Source organism: Taeniopygia guttata, chromosome 3 (assembly GCF_048771995.1).
Source record: "Taeniopygia guttata chromosome 3, bTaeGut7.mat, whole genome shotgun sequence".
NCBI classification, from domain to species: Eukaryota; Metazoa; Chordata; class Aves; order Passeriformes; family Estrildidae; genus Taeniopygia; species Taeniopygia guttata.
In genome coordinates this window covers 90446486-90472048 of record NC_133027.1, presented here as the reverse complement: position 1 = coordinate 90472048, position 25563 = coordinate 90446486, and the positions used below count along the sequence as shown (strand labels likewise).

The 25563-nt window shown below is 44.3% G+C and overlaps 1 protein-coding gene across 3 annotated transcripts in view; it reads right to left on the bottom strand.

Moving 5' to 3' along the window:
* BMP2 (bone morphogenetic protein 2) overlaps window positions 1–25563 on the bottom strand; it is a 107091-nt gene that overhangs the window by 74273 nt on the left and 7255 nt on the right. Inside the window, exon 3 of one of the 3 annotated variants that reach the window (XR_012055224.1) lies at window positions 25017–25168. Coding sequence is in view for 2 of the 3 variants with exons in the window: in XM_072927404.1 (XP_072783505.1) it covers window positions 14167–14182 (16 nt within the window). In the remaining variant the exon portion in view is untranslated. Of the gene's footprint in view, window positions 1–6478; window positions 14183–17113; window positions 25169–25563 lie in introns of those variants that run through there. The other 2 variants (XM_072927404.1, XM_030268785.4) reach the window with 2 other exon arrangements.

Below are 25563 nucleotides of genomic sequence, written 5' to 3'. Positions count from 1 at the left end.
TACATACTTCTCTGGGCTGGGCCTAACCAGACCTCTCCTGTTAAAAGAGACTTTTTTTTTTTTTCTCCCAACACTTATCCCATCACTGTAATTTCCCTCTTCAGCTTCCTGCTCCAAGGGCTTCATTCCAGTGAAACTAAGGGGAAATGACATTTTCTCCTACAGCAGTAGATCACAGATGACAACAAGCATCAGACTGGGCATGAGTTTACAGGAAGAGGTGACATCTTCTATTTAGCACAGCTATCCCAGGCTAACTGTACACATGGGTCTGTCCAAGACCTGGCTTTCCCTAAAACATCTCCTCTCACACATCTTGCATTCCCACAGCTCTGCAGGACTCCAGGCACACACTGAGGCTTTATGGGGATGGGGGGAAGCTGCCTCCTCTGTAAAGCATCCAAGAAAACAGAAGGAATGCAGCACATTGCTCCTGCCTAGCAGAGAGTTAATATCCTTGCACATGAGCCATTTCACCTACAGCAAGAAGTGAAAGCATGCGACTACACCCAGCAAATGATCACAGAGCACCCTGCAGGGAATCTGCTTCCATTTCAAAGGGAGAGATCAAAACCCAGAAAGAAGAGAAGGGGGAGGGGAAAAAAAAGGAAAGAAAGAAAGAAAGAAAGATGCTCCCAGCCTGTGCATGAGATCAATGTTGGGCCCAGCCTCAGAAGTTTTCAGAGAGGAAGGGAGAGACATGGACAGAAGAATCATAGAGCACCTTCAGTGCCGAATTATTTATGTGCTGGGGGTTTGATTCTACACACCAAAATAAATGGGAGGTTTGCCACCAGCTTCAATGGAAGCAGAAACAAGTCCTATCACCTTCAGGTTTATTGGCTGTCTGCAAAAAGTTTTAAATTTTATATAGAAATTAAACAGAGGATAATTTGACAGTTTAATGGTGACGTCTCTAAAAGAGACACAAACTTATCCTTTGGTTTTGCAATTATTTTTTCCCTGCCTGTTGGTTTTTTTTAAAAGAAGAATTCTCATGCTTCAAGGGAAGACTGATTAGAATGGGATATTCCTGTGCATAAGAAAAAAAGAACTTAAAGTTCCGTCGGGCCCTACATGCCTCACTCAAGGCTCAGTAGTTTGAAGCAGTTGGCATTATTGGCAGCAGCAAATTAGCCATCCTGTAAGTGCTCCACTCGTCTGCCAAAAACAGAGACTGTCCTAATTTGAACTATGCCAAATAGGGCATTTGACCATGAAAAATGACTTTAAAGAGATGAAAAAAAAATCAAATCCTGTATTTGGCACCCATCGTCTGGTCCAAAAGTGAAGAATCTGCTGAGTGACAGACAGAGGCTCAGGACTCCCTGCAGCTCCAGCTCCTCAGGAAGTCCAGACCTAAACTGATGTGGAAAAGCCCAAGTAAATTACTTCCCTACCCTTTGCTCATTTAAGCATTGATTATTAAATTAATCCACTCATTGAAGCCGGTTAGTGCCAGTGCAATGAGCTAAGACTGAGTTTGGGCTCAGTAGCCTGGTGGTAGATATTTAAAGTTAGAACAACAATCACATTTCCATCAATATGCAGCTTAATAAAATGATCTAGCTCTAGAGGGCTTGGTTCATTTCTTTGGAAATCCAGGGTACTCTAAGTGGAAGCTCCTGATCTCCAAGCAGACTGGGACAGGACTCAGAGTCTGTTCAGATCTGACATCCAGCAGCTGCACAGGATGGAGAATGCAGGTGAGAAATGACAGAACTGGGGAGCAACAGGAGAAATGCAAGACCATGGCAGCCACCCAACATCACCTGCCACCTTAAGGAGGCCTTTTCCAGCAATCCCCTGTCCAGCACTTGCAGGAAGGTGGCTGTGCCCACAACTCTCTTCCCCCACACTCCACTGGGACATCTCCCTGTGTCCCCTCCACACATGGGACAGCTCAGTCCTGGAGACAGCCATCACTCACAAGCTCCAGGAGAGGAAGCAGCCCCTGAAGCACAGGCAGATGGGAGAGGGGATGCAAGCTGGGTGGGAGGAAACATTTGGGGTTCACACAGGAATGAAAAAAACTCTGGTTCTTTCTTCGACTGAAAGATTCCACCACCTAGGACTGTATTATTTCTTATGAAAATACAGGAGGATTTTCTGGGCAACAACAACAACAACAAGTCTTTAAAATCAACTGTGAAAAATACAGCATGACCAAAACTATTTGAATTTATGCCATGTTCTGTAATGAGCTTTTTGGGGTGTTGTGGTTTTTTTTGTTTGTTTGTTTGTTTTTTGTTTTTTTTCTGGTTTGAGGGATGAGGAAAGAGGAAGAACAGCAAAAACATTTCAAATCAACCCAAAAGGATTTTTCTTTCCCTCTCCTAAGATCTTTCCACTTCAGGCAGCGCATCGGCAAACATCTCACTCCCCCAGCCCTGCCACTTCCAGCCCCTGGCAGCAGCATTGAGGGTTTTCTAACACCAAATGGCTGGAGCAGAAAACCTGTCCTGAGGCAGCAGGGTGGAGCTGCCCTCCATGGGCCACAAGGACACCACATTTGGACCCCAGATTTCCCTGTCAGAGCTGGGGCAGCTTGGGCAGCACACTCCGGCGGGTGGCAGAAGAGACAAGCCTTTGCTGCTGGATGTATCCTCTCCAATTTATACAAAGCTTTGAAAGGCATCCAATGGTCTAATTGGGAGGCCTTTAATTTAAAGTGGGGATGGGATCTGGAATCCACTTTAGAGCCTGCGGTTTGGAGAGAAGTATGGGGATCCATTTCATCTGTGTTGATATCAAGGGAGCTCAATATAAATGCTTTCTGGCACTTTTATTCCTCCAGCCCTGGGGTTTACACGAGGCTTGGCTTTTTGTTCAGTTTCTTTTTTAACTTTCTGTGTTGTTTTTTGCACTCTGAAGCCTCTTCCTATTATAATTTTGGAAGAGGGGTGTTACTGCAAAAATGGGGCACCACCATTTCTCTCAGGTCTGGTTGCTGGACTGTGGCACTGCCCCATGCCTGTCCCCTGGCTGGTGGCAGCTGCCCTGCTCAGGTGGGACACCAGCAAAGTTGGGTTCTGGATGTGCTGCAAGGGAGTGGAGGGCAAGGGGAGCTGTGCCTATTGCAGCAGCCTCGGGGCTGCTCTTAGGGATGTCTCTCTCTCCCCCGACCTCAGCCCTGCATTTCCACAGCTCCCCTCTAGCCTGGGGCTTGGGAGACAGCTCTGGAATGGCTTTGTTGGCCGACTTCGGGAAAGCTTGGCTGCCCTAAGCCACCACGTCAGAGCTGAGGCAGAGGTGGGGGGGGGGGGGGGGCAGAATGAAGGGGTGGGCAGGAGATGGCTTCATTTGCACATCTGCTTTTAATTGGACTCTGGTGGAACACTGACTCCTTTTGCATTGCTCCAAACCTAGCCCACTGACAAGGACCCCGTGACTGAACATGTCCCACCAGCCTTCTTTCCCAGTGTAAACCAGCATCTTTTATTCAGTAGGCAAAGAAATACACATATTCCTATTTCACAGCATCCCAAAGCCTAAGGAGACACTTATTTCCAACTTGTCCCACTGTGGCGAGTGAACCACACCTAAAGGTGAGAGACTGCAAGATGAACATTCCCCCTCCCAATGTGCTTTTTGCTTTTAGGTCTGACAGAAAACCTACAATGCATTGGGAAAGGAGGGCTCCACTGGGCTGTCCCCAAGCCCCTCCCTAGCTGCCCCAGCTCTGCCAGGCTGATTTACAGCACTGGGAGCAACCTCAGTATCCTGAGAGAGTCGGAGCGAGTCAGCTGCTGCTAAATGTGGCCACTTCTCCTAATCTTCAAATAAAATATTCATCAAGCAGCCAGAAGGAAAATAATTTGAGGGAGTGGGAGTTCTCCCAACTTTGTGTTTTTGTTGCCAGAATGGACTATTGTTCCTCCTCACCACTTGAAGTGGTTTATACTCACAAAAGCCCTACAACAACAATGCTGTGCGTGCACAGGAAATTCTCCTCACATCTCAGTGACATGAGGAGAAGGAATGGGGATAGTACAACCCATGCAGAAATATAAACATGAGAAATGACTTCATTTGCGCTAGTGTTCCCAATGGCTGTATGGGCTCACAGGCAGAACTTCTCCTGTGGCCTTATTTCTGCTCTCCTCTCCCATGTACTGCGTGCTCTGCTCAAAAACCAGGATAGGATCTTAAATGAGATTTGGCCTCATGTCATGTGCTTTCCCCCTCCAACTCCTGAACCTCATCCCCAGCCAAGCTCCACAGGCATTCCCATTCTCCCAGAGCTGGGAGGGCAGGTTGCCTTGGCCCTGTCCCCACAGGAAGTGACTCTGCTGGTTGGATACTCTGGTAGAAATTCCCTGGTGGGAATTACACACATGTATGAAAATAAGGGATAAGCTTGAGGCTAAAGTCCTGGCACGAGATGCAGAAAAACTTGCCCTCACCTCCCAGCCTTCCCTCGCTGACACCTGGCTCATCCTGGGAGCACATTGCCTCCATCCCCCAGCGCACCAGGGCAAAGTGTTCCGGGTGCTTCTCACCTCTCCAGAAAAGCCAGCAGGGACACTCCACCCCCTTTCCTGTGAGTGACCCCAGAGCTGTGCTTCACTCGGGGTGACCCACTGCTGAACACACCGTAACCCTGCACCAGCTCTGTCTGGCCAGTGATTCACAAATCCATGGATATCATAACCAGAGCAGAGGTGCATTGCTTCTATTTTGCAATAAGCTGTGACCATTTCACGAGTGTCTGTGTGTGGGATCAGCTTCAGAAGTACAATTTTCCCACAGAAAGGAAATTAGTTAGAATTTTTTTCATTTCATTTTAAGCGGTTAAAATGTGAAAGCCTTCCACAGGATTTTTTTTTTTGTTTTCCTTGTGAAACAGGTATCTAGTTCTTATGACACCTGAGGACCTGCTACTTTACCCTGCCCTGGGGTCACAGTAAGCATCAGGGACCCTGAGGGCAGACTTGAGAAGTCTGCAGTCTCCAGGCCCTGGAGCAGGGCCCAGAGCAGGAGCATGGCCACCACTCAAATGGGTTCCTGGGCTCCCGCCCAGGGGCAACAAAGGGGAAGCTGCCCCTGCAGATCCATCCCATCAACCTTTGTGCCTGGGAAAAAAGTGCCCACAAGGTTACCCTGCAACCATCGCCGTGAGGGGAGCGGCTCGTTCAGCCGAGCTCGTGGCTCGGCAGCCCCGCTCTGAGCTCCACACGCTCCGAGCTGCCCGGGCCGGCCCTGCCCGGCTGTGGCTCGGCCGCACCTCCCGCCGCCGCCCCGCAGCGCAGCACGGCAGAGCCGCCCCCTCCTCCCGGGAAAAGGTGTCTGTCGCTCGTAGCTGCCTCCTGCTCCTCTGCCAGTCCCCTCCTTCATTAAATTAACACCTCGTTAGAAAATGCAAGCTGCTTTGTTCCTACAAATGGTGCTGGAGGGTGTTTACTTTCCTAATGAATATCCTGTGTAGGATGGAAATCTGTCCCTGGCAGTCCTTAACAAGTGCTTCATTAAGCTGTTTGAAAAAATGTTCCTTTCTGTTCTCCTTTGAACAGGTTACGCTTTGCTCTTTTAAGCGGGGTTTTGGCTGCCTCCCCATACCTGAGAGGATGGGTGGAGAGGTGGCCATCTGCTCCCAGAGCAAGCAGCTTTTCCAATCCCCAGCAACAGGAAAGGTGCTGAGAGACAGCGCAGCCTCTCCACCGGCTTAGACAACATCTCCCTGCTTCCAGGAAAAGTCTGGTACCCCAGCAGAGCAGCGGACAGTGCAGCACTCACCTGCCAGTGGAGCTATGGGCTTCACACTCTTACAGTCCTGTTACAAAACGAGAAGAGTTCAACAGCAAACCAGAAATGTGAAAAAAAGAGGGGAGTGGTGGATGTCGAGGCCAGGTGATCAAAGTGATGTTAGGCATGGACTCTTTAAAAAAGTTTTGAAGGTAAAACTTAACAGCAGACCATCAGGTTTAAATGTGATTTTGTCTGTGTTGGTAGTGACACTTAAAATTGCTCATAATTCGGTTTAATAAAGCTCAGGTTGAAAACTGAAAGCTTGGGGATAAAAGTGTGTTTGATAAAGCTTGTTCTCCAATGACTTCTGGAAATAGGTGCCACACAGGTTGTCTTCCACCCAAAACTAAGAAAAAGTCACAGAAGGACAAAAAACACAGAGCAGGTCCCTCCTTTAAGAGACCTGATCCTCTCTCATTGCAGAGATGCCAATAAATTAACGTATGATAAAAGCCCAGAAAAGCCACATTTCAGTAAAACTGTGTGTTGCTCCTGTCACTGGTGGGATTTTCAACCCACAGCTTGGCACCAGTCACACAGCTCTGACCTTGCCTGGCAGGGCCTGCTTTCTGCCCTTGGGATGTTTGCTTTGCCCAGCACACAGCTTAGAAAGCTGAGAGGAAATGTTTGCTCTGCATTGCACCCTCCACTGGCAATCAACCCAAGTGTTCTAATGGAGTTGGGGGGTTTGTGTGTGTGTTTTAATGGGTAAGGAGGATTTTCTCCTTCCTTTTATTTCTTTTTGTTTTACTACTGCATGGTAAGAGGCTGCCATCCAGGTCGCCAGGCAATCCCTGCAAACCTGAGAGACACACAGGAGGCACATGAAAACAACAGTGAAATCAGCATGCACGTACCTGGTATCTGAACCAAAACATGCAGCTGACAACATCAAACCAGCATTTGCAGATTGAGGAAAGCAGCCAGCTTCCTACCAGTCACCCCATTAGGACAAGCTCCCTTGTCACAACTATACTGATAGAGGAGTGGATAATTAACCACCCAATGTCTGTTCTGTACCACTGATTGTCCAGTGTTATCTGACAGTGGTTTCAGAGATAACACTGCACAATGGCCTGGTTGGAAAAGTGGGTAAAGTGGAAAGAAGTACTGGAAAGTTGCATGAAAAAAATATAATGGCACTATTCAGATGCTGAGCTACTAAATTCAACTGTTCCACATAAACACTCATTGGACTTGGAAGCTGTCCTAACAGAGGATACATAACTCTGATGGAAACACTGGTATTCCAGTGGCTGCACTTTCCCTTTGCTCCATCTCTTAGTTCATAGGAGAGAAAAAGGAATTCATCTGCCACTGGCCAACGAAAGGAAGAGCTATTTAGAAACCAAAATGCTGAAAGCAGAGGGAAAATAGCTGAAGGACCCCGAAACAGCAGACACAGAGAAAGGTGGATCATGTCAAGCAGCTTTCTCAGCAAAATCTGAATCTAAATTCTGGCCACCCAATCTGGGAGAGAAATTGTTCCAAACTGAGGGGGGAAAAAAAACGTTCCTTGCTAACAAAGAGTAAATAATTAAATAAACATGCATGTCCAGTCTAACAGCCTCCAAGCCTGTCTTAAATCTGAGAATCTCTGCTTTTCCTGTGGCCGGATGATTCCAGCTGGCACATCCATAGGTCACCTCCAGTGCTCAGATCAAATTAGCACTGCCATTATCTGCTAATAAATAAACCAGGATTAAATACTTATAACCCAAGGTGGGCTATATCCTGCTCAAAGTGACCCATTAGCCTTCCCAAAACCACTGCAGTCACTCAGCTCTCGTAACTGAGATGAGAGTCTAATGTGATAACTTCGAGGATTTTTTTTTTTTTTTTTTTTGCTGCTCTCAAGTTCATATGAGCTAATGAGCAGTTTTGCCTGTATCAGAAAATTGGACAAATGTGCAATCCCATAAAATGTGTTTGCATCTCTGTCTACTCTACAGGTAAAAAATACCCTGTGGATTCAAAAGCTTGTGTTTCACACACATTGCTCTTACCCTGCAGGGTAAGATTACACAGGGAGGAGGACAGGGCAGAGGTGGGACTGTCTTCCTTACCACCAGGCCTGCAAAGCCATCAACATCAAAATATCTGCACTACTTAATAGACTAAAAATATCTTCAGAGGTAGGCAGGAAACAAAACTTAGCAGCCCCTTTCCTGGAGAGAAAAGGAAGGTATGATATGGTAAAGGACCTCTTGCTCCCTATTCCTGCAAGCTTTCCCAAACAAGATCTTGAATAGGTTTTATTGGACTTCTGCATGTCCTTAAGGCTCAGTTAATGAGTCATATCTAATGCTGGAAACATTGGCAGAAAGTTTGTTAACCTGCTTCACATTTGATTCACTTGCCAAATTTGGGGAAAAGAAAACGAATAATACAAGCAAAGAGAGAAGGAGGAGTTTGTTCCTTAGCCAAGTGAAAAAATTGTACAAGAAGGGAAAGAAATCAAGCAATAAGCTCATTAATAAACAGAATTAATAAAAGAAACCTATGAAAGACTGAACCAGAGCTGTCCACACCAACAGCAGAGGAATCCAAACATCATCCCCGCATGTTTACAAGAGCAGAGAAAAAGAGACACAGGAATTGCTCCTTGAGCCACTTTTCCTGAACTGAATTCCTACTGACTTCCTGCACCTATGGAAAAGGCAAAGTGAAAAGCACCACCTTCTAGCCAAGGGGCAGCCCCGGCATCCCCTGCAGAGAATGGCAACAACTTCAGGTACTCAGGAACCTGGAAAAGCAGGATACTGTGTGGTAAGGGAGAAAAAGTGTAAACTTGGAGCTACATGATAGATAGCTCCTTGTGGCCCTTCCTACACCGTATCTGACCCCATTCCCTTTCCTTCTTTCAGCTTTTTAAAAACATTGATCAGAAATTCCACCTGTTACAGCCTTCTGTATAATTCTGTAGAAAACCAGGACAAAACCCAGCAGGTTTTCCTGCACAGCTGCAGGAACACCCCCACTATTGCAAGACAGCTTTCACAAGGCTCATACTGTGGGATGAACTTGTCCCCTGGCTCACACCACTGCAACTCTTTCCCTGCCCAGCACTGCCACCAGCTTTGCAGAATGCTTTTTGGAGCCTCCCCCAGGGCCCTGGATTTTACCTAGAGACAGGAACAGCACGGGGGCCAGGGAGTGAGGAACCGTGCTGCCACCCCCAGAAAAGGAGGGCTGCTGGCAGGGCAAGGACACCTGCCCAGAAAATCCCAATCATTACCCTTTCTTCCCCTTACTGTGGAACTTATTTCAGTCACATTATTCCAAGGAACTAATTTTTGCAAGAACTCTGTTGTCATCCCTACTAGACGATAAACATTTATAAGCCAAAGCATAAGTCCAAATACTTTGCCCTTAGTTAAACACTAGAAAGTAAAGGTCAAACTGTAAACATCGGTATTTTTGTAAAGATTGCGCGCATTCATGTTTTGAATTCTTGTTTTCCTTAAGTAAACCCCAGGGCAAGAGATAACAGATGCCTAATTTCAAAGACCCTTAAACTCCTAATTTGGCACGCAATGGCATGCGCTGTAATGACGTCTACAGAAGTGCTCTCTGAAGCGTTCGCACATGAAAAATTCAAGTGAAGAGAGTTTGTTTTATTTAAATCAAACCTATTTTCAGAAACCTTTTATCCAGCCATAAACTGCTGTACAGCAGAAGATCAACATTTGTGCCTGCAAGTTTTCTTTCTAATAACAAGCCAGTAAGGCAGCTCTTCTGCCTCAAAGGACCATTAGGAAAGTATTTTTTTGCTGGGGGGTGTATGGGTATGTTTGCTACTCAGACAGATAAAGACGACTTAATGTTCCCACAAAGCCAAGCACTCAAAAGTGAGAAAAAGGCAGAATGTTGGTAAATGGATCCATTTTGCCTCTCGTCATGCATGTGCAGGATGGCACAGCCCAGTCCCGCTTTCACGGCAGGGGAGAGAAAGGGGCTGCTCTGACCCTCCCAAAGCCATTGGTCCTGGTGTGATGAGCCCCGGAGCACCTCATGGGCTCCCAGACCCCCTTTGGCACCCAAGGCTCAACCCAGAGGCAGAGCAGCAGTGCCTTGGTGTGCCACAGCCCTCTGCACATGGTACAGATATAAATTTATCTTTGCTGTTTCACAGCATAGAGAAATAATGAGCTTTCCCCAATTTCAAGGGTGGGAAGCAAAGAAGGGAAAGGGGAGCTGAAGCATCCATGGCTATGGAGACAGTGCAATCTGGCATGCCAAAGATTTTTCATTTTTCAGAGCTCTACAATGATATTTTCTACACTGCAGCTCTCCTGAGCTTCTCTTGCAACTGCCCAGGTTTTCAGGTCAGTACCCTGAGTCAGAAATCCAGAATATGAGGAAAACTTAAATTACTGACCACCCATGAAGAGTTTGGTTCAAGCAACTTGCCTGGAATCACTCTGGCAGAAGCACTGAAAGTGCTAATTCCCTAGTGAACATCTGAACAGCCTTTAATACTTTTTCCTCTTTCCACAAACCCCCACCTCACTCACCATTCATCTTTCCACTCCTGCCAGAAATGGGGTAGAGATCCTTGGACAATGGTGTCTTTTACCACACAACCCTGATTCATTCCCCAAGCAGGTCTGTAATTGTAGTGGTCTAATTAAAGGCTGTATCATAGCACAGAAAATGGGAGTAGAGCTGGGAAAAGAATTAAAGTTGCAAGATAATTTTGGTATATCCTAAACATTTTTAAATACAGTTTGCACATATGTGTGTGATGTCCTTGACTTCAAAAAAAAGAAAGTCAAAATAAAGGTACAAAAGTCCACTGAACAGCTGGAAGCAAATTCCATTAGGGCTGGGACCCTTGGAGTTGCTGAAGAGACTCCAGTAGTAGAAGCAAACATAGGACCTGTGAAGGACAGCACGGTGCCTTTTGCTGTGCGGCCAAGAGGAAGCTGAGGAGCTTTGTCTGGGGCCTCTGGAAGGGAAAAATGCCAGCTCCACGTCAGGATTCTGGAAGGAAACATGTTGAACCCAAGCTTCTCTATACCACCTCCCCAAAACACAGAAGTCTCGTGCTCTATTCCGTCTGTATCTATTATGCATGGAGGGGCAGAGCAGCTCTGTGAGCACAAAGCGATCCTCCCCAGCCGTGCAGGCATTCCCGAGGTTGAAATACTCTCCTCCTGGAAATACAGCTGCAATTACAGAGCAATTCCTCCCTCGTGTCGCCCTCCATCTCCCCGAGGGACAGACCCATCCTGGCTGGGGGCTGTGGCACAGCAGCCAGCCCAGAGCAGGGAGAAGCCCCAGCCGGCTCTGCAAAGCCCAGGCTTTCCGGGGCTTCTCCTCAAGCATCAGCCGAGCACGGGCAAGGTGAGAGGTTTGAAATGTTCATTAAGTGGCCGTTTGGCAGCAAAGCAGAGTGAAAGTCACTCTGCTGCCAAATCTCAACAGCACGGTGGTGCTAGAGCTGCTCAGACTGGCAGATATCTCCCTGTTTCAAGGCAAGAAAAACTTTTCTTTTCCTTTTCCCAAAAAGCTGGTGTCAGTCCCACTTCAGCCACGTGCCACACACACACAGAGAGTTCTGCCACTGAAACTCCTACACTGTGAATGGAAGAGTTTGTCCTGATTTACAGCAAATGCCTGGGAAGTTTTAGATTTCAGATCCACCTAGCATAATAACAGAAAACTCCACTATGGCTGAAATTCCTTCCTCTATTATTTACAAAGTATTTCTACTATATTTGCCTGTATGCCACTAATAAAGGTAACTTTTGTACCAGTCTAGCCATGGGTATGGTTGATTTTTTTAATCAACCTGATCAGCTGTCAGGCAAGAAGATTTTTAATTCTTACTTTTCCCTCACTGGGCTGAGCAGCTCATCATCTGTCTATCTCAAGCTGAGAATTTTCAATTTACACTCACAAAGTTGCCTACATTGTCTTTTCAGACCTACTACACATAATAAGCAAATAACAAATGTGCTAAGAAAAGCTGCAAGTGAATTAATTAGGAATAGACCCGCCAGACAAGAGAACATACCTCTGTGTTTAAGCTGTTAGGAATATTTGTTAGGAACAAATATCCATCTTGTTACATACGATGTGCTTCCAAAAGCAAATGAACTGTCCATATTTGGTTCTTCAAAGGGAAGCTACCACAGAGACCAGGTCTACCAGCAAAATCTGGTTTTACTGGTCTCATGTTGGACAATCAAGTTGGCTGCAGCTGCTAAAGCTGAGACTTCAAAGAACAGAGCATTTGCTGCAAAAGATTCAGCCAAGTCCATTCCAGAAGCTCTCCCCTGACCCCACACAGCACCAGCCTCATGAGAGGGAGAAGAAAAAAAAATACTAATCCTCCTATTATGTGCATTTTTTGGGCTTTAGAGTGCAATTATTTTTGTGAATAATTATAAAATTAGTGACTATTATACACACTTCTGCTAATTTGGACTAATTACTTCTCATAGCTATGTTTAAGCTTGGAGCAAAGACTGTCCACAGAAGTCTGTTCTCTTGCTGGGAAACAACTAAAGAACAAGGAAATTGAACCCAATATGATTAAACACTGGCTAAGAAGTATATTGTTTTACCAGACAGAAGCATTAATAAATTGTGGTATTTCCCTCTCTCTCTCTTCTATCAAAGGAGTTTTTTAGGACTAGAAAGAAAACAGCTCTTTCTCTGAAAGCTTTAAGAAAAAACCTTCGGTCATTTGCACCTCAATTGCCATTCAACTATTACAGATATATTCTGAAAGTCACAAACTGCCTTTGGAGACTGCTTAAACAGAGCTCTAGAGCAGCATAAAATGTAAATGTTTTTAGGAAACGGACAAGACCTAAGGAAAAAAACTAAAACAACCCATACCAGTATCAGCTGAAATTATTCCAGGGGAAAATTCTCACTCAGTTCTGCATTCAGTTCTCCCAGCACCTTCCTCCTTGCTCAAAACAACTTTTCCACTTCTAGCATAGGCAAAGCAGAATAGATGCAACAGAAATGAGCCTGATTTTCCAGAAGATCCAAATCACGGCCAGCCAAAGGAACTATTCTTTGAGCCATGTCCATCTAGAGACCCTGAGACACTCAGAGTTGCTACTCAGATCTCAAGTGCTGGCCAAGGTTTTCATTTCACTCAGTGATTATTATTCTGAGGCAGCAGAATGTGCTTGTCCAAGCATCTAGAATTCCACGGATCCCTGCTGGCTCGAGAGTCCGTCAGGGAGATGGAAGCAACCAAGCTTTGCAATAAACACATTATCGAGTTTACAAACCTTCCACAAACTCTGAGGGAAATGTTTGGCTGTTTGCTCAAGCACACACTGCTTCAAGATGGGCTTGCAGTACAAGCCATGAACGCTGCCCATCCCAGAGGTCTCACAGGCTGTGCTGTGACCTTCCAGAGCTCAGTTTCACATTCACAATGCTGAGGTGGTTTGGATTTCACCAGTTTTGGTAGAGATGAACCAAAAGCCAGTACCAAACCTGTGCTGGTGTGAGCCAGTCCCAGGCAGATTGAGCACTTGTGCAGCTGACACTTCCCTCCAGCACCACTGGAGCTTGGGAGGTTTGCTTTGGTGACCTGTGGCCTGCCTTTCTTCCCACCCGCCTCATTCTTTCTTTCTTTGCTATGTATGTTAATTTGGGGAAAATCGTAGCCTAGGGCAACACACCTGACTGCTTCCCACCCCAAAATCCTTTACCATTTAATGCACGGTTACATTCATTCTTCTGCCTTTATAGTTCCCTAATGAGTTTGAACTGCAATTAACAAAATTATTGTGTTCGCTTTAGTACAATGCACCTGCAAATACCAAGATGGGAAGTCATATTTAAAACACAAAAATACACTCAGTACATATTTCAGCAGAAGCCTGATATTCCAGCATGGGCTTGTATTTTCAGCAGGTGCCAGTGGCTGCCAAATACTTTGCTTTCTAAAATATTTTAGCTGGTCAGAGATGTCCTTGTATTATCTTCCTGTCCATGCTACAATAATTTTGGGGAAAAATATTAACTTTTTTTTTCTACTGAAATTATTTCCTATTTTGCACTGAATAATTTTTGTTGTGGAAGTTCGGGTTGAATCTAGCTTTAAGGTCTCTTGTGTGCACAGAGAGATCCTTTTAAACCCATTGTGAGGATTCATTCAAAACTGCTATTTATGAGAAAAAACACCTGCCAAAAATAGATTATCAGTTATAACTTACATTATTTCATTGATATTAGACAGTAATTTCAACAAGTATGTGACACCCAGATCTGCATACTTTAGCACATCTGCCTACATATTTTTGATTATTTTGGGGAGAAGGAAAAATAACAATGTTTTCTCTTTCTCTGCTTGTTAAATAGAGCACAAAGTAGAAGTAACATGGTGTACACAGAAACAAGAACTCACCATATTCACATTGCTTCATCTATAGCTCTTGCTCAGTGTTTTTTCTCTCTGTCAGAAAATCAGAAATACTAATGAGCCTCTGAAGCTCTTCTCTTTCAACCTCCTGCTCACAGAGCCAGTCCAAGTTCAGGTTCAATGAGGTTGTTCAGGACCTTTACTAGCCAAGTTCAGGAAAATTCCCAATTTTCCATTTTCTAAAGCTGAAATTTTACCATTTCTCATGGTTCAAGTGCTAAAATATTAGTGCTGTGAAGTGCTCCTTTTCAGTCAGATTTCTCTTTGCTCTAATCCATGGCAGCAGCCTCCTCTCCTGCTGTGCACACCTGAGAAGAGCCTGGCCTCATCTCTTCTACAGCCCTTGGGTCATGGCAGAGTGCTAAATCACTCAGGTTCTCCCACCTCTCCTGTTGTCACCAGCCCAGCTGCTGGCTCAGCACAGCTCCCTGAGATCTCCCCAGCTTGCCTGTACTTCTAGCAGAGTCCCAAACTGGATGCAGTGCTCCAGTGGCATCCTAATAAGCTAGAGCAGAGGGGAGGCAATCCAACAAGAATTGGCTTTTATTCCTGCAGGAGCCAAGTCAATGACATATTGGATGTGGGGTCCAGCAGGTGTCCCAGCTCTCCAGGTGAAGAGATATTACCCCCACACCTGCATAAGGTGTTTCTGTGCCAGGTGTAGGACCTGGCATTCATTTCCCAGCTCACTCCTCTGATGGGTCCTCTGGCCAGCTCACCAATCGCTTGTCCTGTCCTGGTGTCCCCTACAGACTCCCTAAGGATGTTCTGTGTCTTATCAGGGCCCATCCACCAAAGAAGATGTTGAAAAGTCTCAGCCCCTCAGCAGCCTCCGATCATCCTGACTGACCCCATGAGCTTGTAATGCCTCATTTACCTACAAGATCTTTAATTCCTTAACACGTGTACCACCTCCTCCCTTGAGCTCTGCCACTACGTGTAGAGAACTGAAAGCAGGTCTTGCTCATGAAAACTAAGACAAAACATTGAACACTTGAACTTTTTCCCATGATTTTCATCAGCTGCCTCATTCAGCAGAGGGCCCACATCTTCCTTGGTCTCCCTTGTGTTGCATATAGAAATAACCTGCTTACACTCCAAAAGCCTCATCAGTTCCAGCTCCAGCTGAGCTTCAACTTTCCCAACTCTGTTTCTACATGCCCAGGCAATATTTCTGTGTTCCCCTTTGGTTGCTTGTCTCTGCTTTTGCCTCCATACTGTTCCTTTTTGCATTTGAAATTAGTCAGGAGTTCCCCGTTCAGTCACGCTGGCCTCCTGCTATACCTGCTCAGCATCCTGAACATCAGGATGGACTGTTCTGCTGCTTTGAGGAGGCTGTCCTTGAAGATCAAGCAACTTTCATGGGTCTCTCTACCCTCCAGGGCAGACTCCCAAGAGATGCTGTTTACCAGTTCCTTGAACAAGCTGAAGTCCACATGCTTGAAATATTGAGTCATTATTATACTACTTGCTTTTCTCACTTCTCTCAGGCTCTTAACCAGCCATCTCATGACACTGCAACCGAGTATTCCCAAAACAGTTATTCCTTATTCAGGAGCAGCAGGTCCAGCTTCCACCAGTCAGTTTTGTCCAGCACCAGCACCAAAATGTTGTCCCTGGTGTATTCCATACATCTCCCAAATTCCTTATCCCCACCACACTACCCCTTCCAGCAGGTGTGGGGAGTTTCATGTTCTGAAAGGGTTTAGCCTGTGATCAGAAAAACAAACCCACTTCTTGATAACCAGCCTTGTGCATGAGTTAACAGCAGAATATTCCTATTGGGACTTCATAGCCAAAGTGCCAGCCATCAGAGCACACTGTAGGATCACAGATGGAATCCACACCATGTAAATGCAACAATCACAGCCCCTTTGAAAAAGGTCCATTTTGACAAATCCACCAGTGGAGGATCCCTGGAGTACTTTAAACAGTGCAGAAATACCAGCAACGCAACACAGAAGTGTTCACTGACAGCCACTTCAGGTAAGCAACACTGGCTGATTTCAGGACCTGGTAAGAAGAGGCATAACATGACCTACCTGAGTGATGAAAGCTCCAAAGCCAGACAGTCCAGAGGGCAAGGCCAGGAAATGAGTAAAAGAAGAAATATTTCTGTACCTTGTGGGTTCAAGCCCCAGCTTCAGTCAGTTCCAATGACTGCCAGGGACTTCAATTCTTTTACAAATGACAGGATCTGCCAAACTGCAGATACATAACTTTAGGAGCCTGATGCTGTGTTTTAATGAACCTGGATACTGGCTGCACCTTTGTGGTTTATAAATCAGGGGTCAAGTAGGTTTTCTGACCTTTAGATGAATTCCCCCTCATAATCATCCAGCCTCACTGAAAGGAGAGCAAGTATGAGACAAACCTTGCTTTCAGCATGAGCTGCAGCATGCAGTTTGCACAGGCCCTGAAAAAGGCAGGTGATGTAAAGGAGTGTGTGATTTGACTGTGACTCACTCACCCTGTCAGACAGCCCTAATGACTGGCCTGGCCTGGCCCCTCAGCAGGAAGGAGCTCAGGACTTGACCTATCCATACACTGACTCTTGTGCCATCTCTGGGTCACTGACCTCAGTTCTGAGCACTCCTGCTCCAACACCACCACCCTCACCATCCTTACTGGAGCACCTGAGAAATGCTCCTGAATTCATCTCACACCAGCCACGCAGGATGGATTTCCACCATGTCAGTGATAAGGCAATGACAGAACATTAAGAACCAGATTTTGTAAAATGGAATTTGGTCCAAGTTCCAGGGAGTTTCAATAAAGCTTTACTTTGCCTCTTGAGCTGGTTTGAGCTCACTTAGGGCTCCTGGAGTTCAGGCCATGTGAAAGTGCCAAGTTTCACACTGTTTTGCACATGAAACCATAAATCCCTCTCCAGAACCCTAGGGGCATGAGGGGGGGGTCGCCACTCCAAAGGTTCATGAACTTTGATAAATCAGGCAGATATCAGAGTTTGTAACAATGTACTAAATTCTGTCCAAAAGTTTTTCATGGGCCAAGAGTACAAAATAGGGAATAAGAACATGAAAGTTTTGCTGAATCAGACCACTACAAGAAAAGTCATTGCCATATTTAGTTCTTTCTCTTTTTCAGTCAATTCATTGCATTGTTTTTCCCTGGAAAATACAAAGACAGTTTTCTTTACCTAAAGTAATTTTAACTTTTGGTACATATCTGGGCCTAATCTTTTCCTGTTTTGTTTGCTTTTGTTTCTAAACTGTGCATCTATCAACAGAGATAAATAACCATGTTCTAGGACGTGAGGCCATCTGAAAATGTTTAGTTGACTAATCCTAAGGCAGTTGTTATTCTGCAAAATATTTAGAGGTGATATTTGCTTGCACATATATGAAGCAATAATTTGACAGTATTTCTCACCAGCTCATTTTCAGTAAAAAACTAAATCCAAGTAACAGGAAAATCTTTGGAAATAGCAGTTACCACCCCAAATACTTTACAACTCATGGTTGTCAGTTTTCAATTATAATTACAACCAGAATTTTCACTACCTTCTTTCAGTGAAGTTTTAGAGCAAAATTTGCCATTCAATGTCCAGGATGCTCAGAACACAGAATTTAGAATTAAACTGAGAAATACTTACTCACCTACCCCACAAGCATATTAAAGAAACTCTGGTTCATGGTTCCTTTGAACCCCAAATTTCAAGGAGAAAAACATATCCTGACAGGCAGATTTGAGGGTTAGTTATGATAAATAACTTATAATAAATAAGCTGCTCCTTTGCCAGCCTAGCACAGCTCTAACACAAAGTGGGAGAGTCAGATTTTCTTGCCCACAGAGCAGTGATAAAGGGCCAATGGACAGAGGAATGAAAAGGACTCTGATATGATTCATACCAATGTCACCCATGCAGCTGATTCAGGGGAAGCTGTTTAGAGCATCAGCCATCTCTTTCCTTCATATTTAAATATGAAACCTTATTTCAACATCTATTTACCACTGACATATTGATTCATTTCCTAATGAGCAGGATCAGATGTTCTGACAGACATAACACTTCAGGGTTTTGCAAGCAGTTTACAAAGCCCTTTACTCACTGGGTAATGGCCAGTGAGGAACCCAAGATCCAGGGGCTTGGAAATATTTCCCTACCTGGGTAGCCATTCTTTAGGGATCAGTAGTCCCCTATGGACTCCCAGACATCCATCACTGAGCTCTGGGAGCAGCACCAATGGTCACTGAGGACAGATTTTCACCTTCTGCCTCCCTAGCACACAAAACTGACACGACTAAAGAGTAGTGAAAAAATGCAAAATCTGAAGGAACCTTTAATCTCTTTTGTTAAAAAGAAAAAAATGCAACCACTTACTAATGGAATGTTAAGATTGTGTATTAAACCCACAAAAGTCAGAAAATGAAGGAATTAAAGACTCCCTTGGCTCTTTTAACCCTTCCTTCTGCCCTGTGTGCATTACAGGCTTTTCATTACACAGTCACATAACAGTGGGCAAAGGGACAGAACTGTAGGTGACGTTAAAGGGGGAGCACAGTTTGTTGTAGTGTCCATAAATGGAAATGTTAATAACTACTCATTTTGTGTTGTAAAAGTTTAATGTTCAGTATTAAAGAACAACAGGATACTAAAGAAACAGCAAGATGTTGTTATGGAGCAGAACGAAATCCTGAAGAAATGAGCTGTTACTCTCAGTGAATATTTTGGTTGCAGTGGTATTTATCCCCCATGAACCAAAATGAAGGCAATGTATCACAGTAAGGAACTGTTCCCCAGTTCCTGCTCATGTGAAATGGGCTGTTTGTTCTGCCCAAAGCATCCATATCTGGATTTAAACCCCTCAGCGTGTTTCCCCTCTCACCAGGCCTGCAAGCTCCAGAGCAGCTGCACACTTCCCAGTCCCTAATGCACACATCGTCCTCCTGAGCAGGGAAATATCATTATCCTGGCTTTCCAAATGAGAATCCTAGGCACAGAGAGATTAAAGCTGAGCATTTCAAAGCATCCCAGTTAATTAAAATGACTGTAAAATGGGTGTCCAAATTGTTTAGATACCTTTGAAGTCTCAGAATAATTATATTGCTCAAGGTCACACAGGGAGTTTATGGCTGACCCACAACTTGAACCCAGATTTCCAGCGTCCCACTCCAGCACCTTAATCACAAAGCCATCTTTGCTTTCCAATTTAATACTGGCCAGACCTGGTCCTCATGCAAACTGATTACCAAGGGATGAAACCTGTCATTATGCCATATAATGGAGCTATCTATCTCTACCCTACAGGATAAACAGCAGTGCATTTAGGCATCTCCAAATTCTTTAAGGCACATATAATTACAAAACACTTAGGAGGCAGGAAGAGCTATTTGAGAATTAGCACACAGGGACAGCAAGGGACTTTTCCAGCTCCACAGCTGAGTAGTTTGCTGTCTCTCCTGTCCTTGGTCTGGAGGCCCCACTGCTACACTCCTCTTTTTCCTGATGTTGTATTTGACTAGCAGCATTTTCTGATACGTTTTACCCACAAAAGCCCTTTCCCACTGCTGTCAGCCTGACTCTAAATTCCACTTCTTTTTGTGACCTGGCCCACTTGACACTACAGCACCAGTGATGCTGTTTCTTGCCATCAGGCTACAGCACAAAATAAATCCCCAAAGTTATTCAGAGCAGCACAGAGACTTCAGCAAAACAGGATAATGGTGGAAGAATCATGTCCCAAAGGAAAAACTCACAAAGGACCTGTTGGAGAGAGCTCCACACCATAAAGGAGAGTTTCTGTGCAGCACTGCCAGACATTGAACTGAACGACACCACACTCTTGCCTCTGAGGTCCTTGCTGAGGGTTGTACTTCACAAACCAGTTTTGAGATAAAAACCTTGATCCCAATTTCTCCTGAGCATACACTTCAATTACATCTAGAGCTGCAAGTCAGAAAGGTACATTTTCCAAATGCTGATTCCTATTGTTGGCACAAAGTCCTCAGCCTTGGTAGGAACAGATGTGGACACGAAGCAAAACTTTCCAGAACGGATTTGGTCTGGGCTTCTCCCTAGACACACCAACACCCTCCAGGATGTGGAATGCAGTAGAAGACAGAGATCAACATAAAACACGTACACACACACACATCCCTAACATGCTGACTTTTTATCACACAGGTTACTCATTTCCCATGTTAAGAACAACCTTAGGAGCTAAAATGAATTATGCGTCTCATTCTGAGTGCATCAAAGAGCAGACAGCCTTTTTAAAGGAGTCAAGATCACCTCAGCTGTGCTTTTGTTATCTAGCCCAAGGTTAAGGATTTGGCCTTGGGCTAACAATTGGCTCAGAAAATCAGGATCATGTAATGAGAGTTCCAGGAAGAGAGAAAAACCAAAGCTTGGTAAAGACACACTCTTCAAAGTGTCCCAGTACTTGACTTCCTTTTTTTTCCCCTCTCTCCCCCTGAGATGCATGAGGTAAAGAAAAGACAAATGGAGCCTGAAACCCTGAAGGAAGTACTCCCACTGAGAGGAGCTGCAAAGACCTTCCCAGATTCTGCCCAGACACTCAGGCTCACAGAGAAAAACCTGACAACAAACTTTGCTCACCGCTTAGATGGAAAAGCAGGCAGTACCCCCTGAGTGGCTCAGGGCTCAAGAAGAGACAGTTCTTGAAAAGGGCAACACTGTGATTATTTTATTTGCTATGAAACAAAAATTAAGCTGCTTCTATTTGAAAACTAAACGCAACCCTCAAAAAAAGGCTCAGACCCTCCAGCAGGCCCGAGCTGCAACAGCCATCTGCCAGCAGCATGGCCTGCTGGGTTATAGAGAGCTCTTTGCAAAATACTCAATTTTTTAAAAATGTATTTTTGTTGGTTGAGGTCTTTTTCTCAGAACCCGCACACAGGAGAGTCATAGGCCATTTTCTCCATTTTTGTTGTTCACAAAAGGCAGAAGGCTCCACCCAGCACCATTTTCCCAGGGCTTGGTCCTTCTCTCCAAGGAGCTGGCAGTGGGCACGCACCAGTAACCCAGCAGGTGTGCAGGAGCTCTCTCTAAATGACTCTGCCCTCTAGGGTACATTTGGGTTATATTTTCAAAGATGAAAATCTTTTCATCTACAAACCTGGGAGACTTCTTTGCTCAACACGTCAAGGAGCAGTTAACCATTAACTATTTCTAAAACAAAAAATAACACAAAAGGAAAAAAAAATCACCAGACCAGGAAATCTGAATCAATTAGTCTTTGATCCTCCCCTCAGTAATAACATCTACAGAAATTGGGTTACTGCTAATCCTAAACAGCTAAAAATGTTGATGGACTTTAAAAGTACTACTGATTAAGCAAAGGAGAATTTCAATTCCATTCCCTTCTGATCTTTGAGTCTCAAGATAGCATTCTGAGGCCTCTCCCCAGAGAATGTGGGGAAATTTTCTTTTTAAGAATCTCAGGCTCCATGGTGTCCTCATGAGATTCCAGCAAGGGCAGATTTAAAGTAATCCTGCTGGCCACTGAAATGACAACATATTTGTCATTTGAACAACAGGAATAAAAGAGTAACAATAATACCAGTGTTTTGCAGAACAAAACCACTCATTTTTTGACTTAAAGCTATTAGGCCCACCTTTCATTTACAATGCCAGGGCTAGGATAAAATATTTTGTGTGCATTAGGACTTGGTCCAATAGCAACAGACTGTGACATCAAAATTGCCTCCATTCTACCATTATGATGTCAACTAGGAAATCAGGATTCTTAATGAAATTGGACCAAAAAAAGCTGGACTCAAAGTGAGAGATTGCTTTTAAGTAGAAGGTTTTTTCATTCAAAGGAAGACAGAAAATATAAGCTGGAGAAAAAGTTGTGTTAGAACTACCCTTAAAATAGAATAATTTAATACAATAAGCCAGAGTAATGCTTATAAGAAATAATACAATCCCTGTCTCTCTTCCTAACTCCTAAGGAGTCAATAACTCCCTTGGTCTATGAAGTCCCATATGAAGTTATCAATAAATCCTGAGAAACAATACAAAATTCAAGTTTGTAATGAAGTGAATCTTTGTTTGTGGCTGTAAAGCAGAGGCAGCCCTTTACCCTTCTTCCTCACATCACCACTGGACTTGCAATTAAGCCTCAATATGCCTGGGAGTAGATTATTGATGTGGAAACAGCTATTTCCATCAGCCGCAGACATTCTATACTTTTGAAGTCTGTGGTTACAGAGTCATTATTCCATACAACACTTTCCCATCACAAGGGTGTGCAGGATGCCATAAAAAGTGGTTTGTGCAAGTTCCAAGCTAAAGGAGTTATGTCAATTGTTACCTTAAATATATTATTTTTTGCTCTAATAAAAACAATTGGATTGTCTGAGAACCAGCTTAGTAGAGCTGTGCTGATTTGCAGATCTGGTTGATATTTCCATCTTTTAATCTTCATATTTTTTCCAGGAAGATGATGATGATAGTAATAGCAATAAAAAATAATAACAATAATTTGCTTCTGTTTGTAGTGAAACACTGCTGGAGTTGAAGGCTTTGTTTTAATGAGACACACTGAATGAAACAGTGTCCTGCAGTGCAAGAAGTACATGTCAGCCTTGGCATTACGAGCCAAGCTACAGTACAATACCCATAATTTTCTTGGTGATCTCCCAGAAAAACCTTCTTAATTTGATCTCTAATGGGATTATCAGCCTCATTAAATTGTAAATCTTCCTCAGTCCAGCTGTTGTGGGAACCTGAACTTTCATAACGTTATCAATTTGCTGCTCTGCTCTCTCTACCTGAAGTCCCCTTCAAAGCTTTTAACACTTCCCTACCTCCCTGATGAAATTCCCTGCCGTTTTTTCAAACTAACCCTACTGATCTGCTCCCTGCCACTGCAGACCTCACCCAGTGGCTCTGGACTAATTTCTGTGGAGGCAGCCAAGCATATTTTGCAGAAGGCCCTGCAAGAATGAACCATGTAAAGCAAACCCACCTCTCCTGAGCCAAGGCTGCCCACTGCAAACTCCCTGCCCCTGAGGCACAAGAGCTCTCAGCCTCTGTTCCTCTGGGGTGGGAAACACAAGGCCAGGCAGGTATTCCAGCTGAGTGCCTTCACAGCACTGTGGAAACACTGATGGAAATGAGCTCTGGCCCTCATCTTTCTGGCAAGTTCCAGTCCCTGCTGTGCCCAGTGGGAGTATACCTTCAGACCTGTCCCAAACTAAGATTCCTGCTGAAGGCTGAGACAAAGTCCTCTCTGCAAAGGACACAGAACCAGGACAAACCCAGTGTAGCTGTGTTAAGAATTGGCAACAGCTGCTTTTCTAAGTTACCATTTCACAAGGTTCATGGACAGAAGGTTGCTAAATCCTGGAAGGCACTGACAGGTGACAAGATTCCAAAAGAAGAAAACTCTACCTTAGGAAGCCATTACTGTTTGTTGCAGGCAAGGGTCTCAGGAATACAGGTAATGAAAGATTAGTACTGAAGAAAGACAGGAAAGTAGTAATCTTAAAATACTTTTAGAATTCTTTTAGTGCCTAAGCAAGGCAAAAGCAGTGCCTGCATTCTCACACACCTACAAAACCTCTTTGGAGAAATAAACAAAAAACAAACCTGGAGTACAGCAAAGTCATATTCTGAAGGAGCTGGGATTTTTCTCCTTGTACACAGTAGTCTAACAAAACAAACCACTGTTGCTTGTATCCAACATCCTCCTTACTGCACTAACACGTACAATCCAAGTGTCCTTCCGAACCCAGCTTCTTGTTCCCTTCCTATGTAACTAAAGAACAAAGTGCTCTGTGCCTGTAGCAATCTTTAAAAATGCATTTAATGCCTTTGGCTTTTTTGTTATTATTTTCAGCAGCTTAAGTCAACTGGGAACAAGATTTGTGGTTCTCCTGTTTTAAGATCACATATCGAGTTCTCATAGCAGCAGTCTGCCCTCCCAAAAAGGCTTGCCTTGATATAAAGGAGAAACGAAACATTCCATATCCATAATTAGATAAATAATACTTCAGGCAAGATATGGCACCTTTAAAAGTGCCTTTTCAGGCTTGGATTTTACTCTGCTTGTTACTACAGAAACCATCTAGCAACCAGAATCTAACACAGACTCCACCCAAAACAGAGAAAAACAATATAGACAGAGTAGGTTTTTCCACCCCAAGTTTTTTTTCCCCTTCACCCCCCCTCCCCTTTTTCTTTTTTGAAAGGGTGGGTGAATGCTAAGGAAAAGTATCTTACTATGCAAAGGATAGGAGCATTTTGCATGCAGTTGAAACAGCAAAGCTCCGATTACAGATGGCAGCAATGAAAGTAGGAATGAGTAATGAGCAATGAGAAATGCGTAATGTGGGATGAGGATATAATTTCCACACATCGGCTAAAGAAAGGTTTACACTCTTAAGCAATAAAAACAAACCATTAAGCCAGACCTGCACTGTCAGGAAGTATAAAACAGTTCTTGAAACTCTGCAGTTGCTATACAAAAGCTTTTGTTTCATAAACTTTTGTTTCCTGATCTTCATAAAACATTAACATCAAGCTGCCATATGGCAATTAGCTGCTTCCTGAAATCAATAAACACCCCCCCCCCCAGAAATCAACAACTGAGGAATAACCATTCAATGAAATAGCTCAATAATTATCCTCTTCTAACAGTGCAGCAAAGTGGGTCTCATACAAACACAGTGTGGATGAGCTCCTCCTGCACAGCTGAGAGCACAACAAATCACATTCCTCTCTGAGCGTCACCTGCCTGGCAGGGGTGGATGTGGCCACCCAATCCCTGCATGGGCAGGGAAGGGGTCCACACCTGGCTGTGGTGAGCCCAAGGGAGCCCAGCAGAGCAGCCCCTGCTCACTGGCAATGGCCAATGCTCTCGGGAGAGCTTACCTCAACTGAAGATCCTCCTCTACATGCTGCTGACCTCAGAAGTCCAACTGAATTTTGCGCAAAAATTATCAAGCCACTCGACAAAGCTGCTACTGAGTCTCAAAAGGACAAGGAGACATGCTGATCACATTTGTGTTTAGAGAGATGCTTATCTGAAATGCACAAAGGGTGACATTATCTATCACAATCTCTGCCTATATAGATCATATAAGTGCCTAGAAGCAAAACGTTTAGGAGCTAAAGGGTAACAATGGCAGTTGTGCCTTCAAAATATTTTGCTTTTTCTCCTATTAAGAGGAAAAAAGCTCTTTTCTCCTTGTAGAGCACTATAATACTAATCAGTACTAAAGAACTGAAGTACTAGTGTGCTGTGCTAACACCATACCTTTAGTATTTAGCATTATTTAGCAGTCATTACCAGACTTTCAAAAGATGCCAGAAAGCCCAAACCTTTCAGAAAAAGCTGTCTGATCATCAACCCTATCTAGAAGAATTCAGGAACCCAAATGAGCTCTAGGAGAACTTCCTACGACTCATCTGTGAAAGT